Here is a 2,383-nt window from a genome sequence, read left to right as displayed (position 1 = left end):
ACCATATTAACAGAAGTAATTTACATAGCATTATGCTTTGAATATCTAGATCTACTACCATAAACAATTGATGTCATATATTAGTTGGACGATTACGTACCTTTGCATGTGAAATGTTTTTCACGTCTCCTGCATCATGGTGTTTGACTGCCTTGTCAAGTCCTTTAAAATTATTAGCACTTCCACCTGACTCTGTTGCTCTCGTTATCAGGAAATCGTAAATCATCGTAAACAAAACTTTTACGTAAGGTAGTTGCGGCAGATATTTGACTCGATGAAAGGGAGGCAGGTTCTCTTTATCGTTGACGTTGGTGGCAGACTTGGTTGGCGTTGGATTGATGACGGGTGTTGACTGGTTATGTACGGGTGTCAAAACCGAAGTTGGAACCTGGCTGTTTAACAAGTCTTCTATCAACTCCTGTTTCTTTTTACCATTGGCATCTATCCCTTTCTCGATTGCAAGAACTCTCAAATCAGTTAGTTTCAATTTTCTCAATTTATCGATGGACGCCATCTTGTATCGAATGTAAACAGACGGCTTGCCACTCAAGGGTATTTATGCGCATGCGCGGCTTTTATCGTGAAAAGGTCTATAGCGTCGTCAGACAGTTTAACTTGCCAATAAGCACTAGCCAAGTCTAATGTACTAAAGTATTTAGCTCCTCCTAAACTTTGTAACATTTGACTTATTTGAGGTAAAGGGTAGGAATCTTTGCGCGTGACCTCGTTAACCTTTCTAAAACCAACACAAAATCTATGACTTCCATCCTTTTTCTTAACCAGACAAATAGGACTACTCCAAGGGCTGTCACTTTTAGTTACAATGCCATTTACCAACATGTTGTGTATCTCATTTTCAACAACCTGCCGAACTGGAGTTGGAACTCTTCTAGGAGGCAACTTGATAGGACGAGCATCCCCAGTGTCAATGGAATGCTCTGTCAAATTATTCTTACCTAACTGACCATCAGAGTCCATAGAAATATCCTTTATGAGAAGGTTGTGGCTTTTTTAGAAAAAGCTGGTCTTTATTTTAAATTTTAAATAGATTAGTCATTGTTTGTTTTACATATTTTGTTTGTTTTTAATACCACCATGTGGTGTATTACCTGTGATATTGTTTTTAGTGTTTTTTTTTGTAGTCATTAAATGACTGTTTCTGTGATATGGTTTTCATTGTTTTTTTGTTTTTGTTTTTTGTTTCGTCACTATGTGACCTTTCTGTGATATTGATAGGTGTTTTATTGTTTTATTTTTTTCATTATTTTAGCATATTCTGGAGCTATATGGCCCGTTTGGTGCTGGTGCTCCTTAATGCATTTCATTTCATTTCATTTCCATAGAAATATCCTCAAACTCAATAATTAACTTCTCAAGCTTCTGGACTTCTTCACTATTTAAATTGCCAGATGCCTCTTTAACCAAGAATTGTAAATGTTCGGGTACAGTTTCGGACGGAGATTTGATACCATTATGTATATTATCTAATTCCGTTACTGTCTCTACCCTACCTATCACGCTATCAACAGGAAGTTCAACAGGCTTATTATTCATGTTAAGAATACACATATTAATATTATTCCCATTAACTAACGATTTTGCCAAAAGCAACTTCCTATTAACCAATGCTTCTCCTGGTTCCAACAACATAGCAACTGCACCTACATCTTCACTAGCAATACCCTGAACAATCTTTTCAGACAAAGGAGGTATCCTGACAGTTTTAGCGAGCCTAACAAGTGCACAAGTTGGAACTTTAGTTTGTGGAGTTAATGGAATGCGTTCTTGACCATGCACCAGAGCCATCTCGGTTACATTAATATTATATTTCTGCTTCAGAATAAAATCTATACCTAACATACCATAAAGTTTCATATCAACAACTAGGAAATCGTGTCTAAAACTCTTGTTAGCAACATCAAATTCCAAACGAAGCATTCCTTCAGGCCATAGAGGGCGTCCATCCGCAGTGCTTAGAACTGCGTTTGTATCGTACAAAAGTGGACGGTTAGGAAGCTTGAGATAATCGACAAAAGAAAAGAGTGAAAAGGTTGAACCTGTGTCCACTAACATTGAGATACTTTTGTACTGGGGATTATCTACTTCAGCATATAGACACGGAGCAAATGGGCGTTCTACTATAACAGTTTGCATTTCATTCTCATGCACAATTTCAACATCATTCCCACATTCCTCCTTTTTATATCCTCACTAGCATCTGTCTTTTGATTAGCACTTTTATTAATAATTTCCTTTTTATCCCTAATATTACTAACATTGTCGACACTAACACCAAGAGTACGTTTGCTAACCTCGTTACCATACAATTTCAACGAGACAGGTGTATCAACCTTAATTTCAGTTTCAATTTTTCCAAATTGCT

The 2,383-nt window shown here is 36.9% G+C and overlaps 2 protein-coding genes across 2 annotated transcripts in view; both read right to left on the bottom strand.

Moving 5' to 3' along the window:
* Positions 1-514, bottom strand: part of LOTGIDRAFT_165448 (hypothetical protein) — a gene marked incomplete at both ends in the record, with an annotated part of 3,097 nt that extends 2,583 nt beyond the window's left edge. Inside the window, one exon of the mRNA XM_009062463.1 lies at positions 101-514. Coding sequence (XP_009060711.1) covers positions 101-514 — 414 coding nt within the window. The remainder of the gene's footprint in view (positions 1-100) is intronic.
* Positions 515-1,326: 812 nt separating this feature from the next.
* On the bottom strand, positions 1,327-2,154 carry LOTGIDRAFT_165447 (hypothetical protein; the record flags this gene model as incomplete). The annotated part of the gene is made up of 1 exon (XM_009062462.1): positions 1,327-2,154. One exon carries the CDS (start codon positions 2,152-2,154, stop codon positions 1,327-1,329), a length of 828 nt encoding a protein of 275 aa, XP_009060710.1.
* Between the last annotated feature and the right edge of the window lie 229 nt (positions 2,155-2,383).

Source organism: Lottia gigantea, assembly GCF_000327385.1.
Source record: "Lottia gigantea unplaced genomic scaffold LOTGIsca_51, whole genome shotgun sequence".
Lineage (NCBI taxonomy): Eukaryota > Metazoa > Mollusca > Gastropoda > Lottiidae > Lottia > Lottia gigantea.
Note: the sequence above shows the minus strand (reverse complement) of the source record. Positions and strands in the feature narration are given on the sequence as shown.